This window comes from Camellia sinensis, chromosome 13, assembly GCF_055761805.1.
Source record: "Camellia sinensis isolate YWXY chromosome 13, ASM5576180v1, whole genome shotgun sequence".
Lineage (NCBI taxonomy): Eukaryota > Viridiplantae > Streptophyta > Magnoliopsida > Ericales > Theaceae > Camellia > Camellia sinensis.
The window spans coordinates 96,484,720-96,485,901 of record NC_138973.1 but is presented as its reverse complement, the minus strand read 5'-3'; the positions used below and the strand labels follow the sequence as shown (position 1 = coordinate 96,485,901).

General features: G+C 40.8%; 1 protein-coding gene across 1 annotated transcript; it reads right to left on the bottom strand.

Moving 5' to 3' along the window:
- Positions 1-363: 363 nt before the first annotated feature.
- LOC145805575 (putative mitochondrial protein AtMg00710) lies at positions 364-807 on the bottom strand. Its single transcript, XM_082900740.1, has one exon. The coding sequence runs from the start codon at positions 805-807 to the stop codon at positions 364-366; it is 444 nt and encodes a 147-aa protein (XP_082756866.1).
- Positions 808-1,182: the final 375 nt, after the last annotated feature.

The window sequence follows — 1,182 nt, the reverse complement described above, 5'->3', positions numbered from 1 at the left end:
TTCCTTCTTGGTGTAAACCCACTTATACCCAATTACTTTCTTGCCCTTTGGAAGTTGCACCATCTCTTAAGTCTGGTTCTTATAGAGTGACCCAATCTCTTCATCCATAGCCTCCTTCCATTTGACACTTTATGCATTCTGCACGACTTCTTTGAAAGTGCAAGGAACATTGTCTTCAATGATTGGAAGTGCATAGGCCACCATATCGGTCATCCAACCGGGTTGCTTGGTAACCCTCTTTCCTTTTCTGCTTGCGATAGGTTCTGACTGTTGTGTGGTCTCTGGATCTTCATTCTCATCTGAGCTTTCTTCAAGATCTTTTTCAGAGCTATTAACTTAAACTTCTTCAGGATTGTTGACTGTCTAAATAGTCTTTACTGAAGTCTCAAACCCCACTTGCACTGACTTCTTTAATGCTTCCCCATTCTTTTGAGGATTTGGCTGCTTCAACATTGTAGACTCATCAAAGGTAACGTCTCTTCTAGTGACAACTTTCTTTGATTCAAGGCACCAGAGTCTATATCCCTTGACACCGTAACTGAAGCCCAAGAAGATAACTTTCTTGGCTCTTGGATCCAACTTTGATTCTGTAACAAAATAAGCTAAACATCTGAAAATACGAAGCTGATCATAATTAGTAGCTGGCGCTCTTGGCCATACCTCCATAGGAGTCTTAGTATCTAATGTTGCAACAAGTAGTATGCTGACAAGATGACGAGCATAGTTTAATGCCTCGCACCAAAAAGCCTTGCTCAATCTTGAATGTGACAGCATACACCAAACTTTCTCTACCAAAGTGCGATTCATGTGTTCTGTAACTCCATTTTGCTGCGGTATTCCACTAACTATGAAATGTCTCACTATCCCTTCATTCTAGCAAACCTCAAAGAAGGGATCTGATGTGTATTCACCGCCATTGTCAGATCTGAGCTTCTTGATCTTCTTGCCTGTCTGGGTCTCAATCATTTTCTTCCATGTAAGAAAGATGTCTAATACTTCATCTTTATGCTTCATTGTGTAAACCCATACTCTTCTCGAAAAATCATCAATGAATGACACAAAGTAGTGTTTACCTCCCAAAGAAGTATTCTTGGAAGGTCCCCAAACATCTGTGTGAACATAGTCCAGAATCCCTTTGGTACGATGAATGGCAGTACCAAACTTGATTCTTGTTTGCCTGCC

Coding starts and splice junctions, on each gene's coding strand:
- LOC145805575 (XM_082900740.1), bottom strand. CDS start 807: ATGAATCGCACTTTGGTAGAGAAAGTTTGGTGTATGCTGTCACATTCA.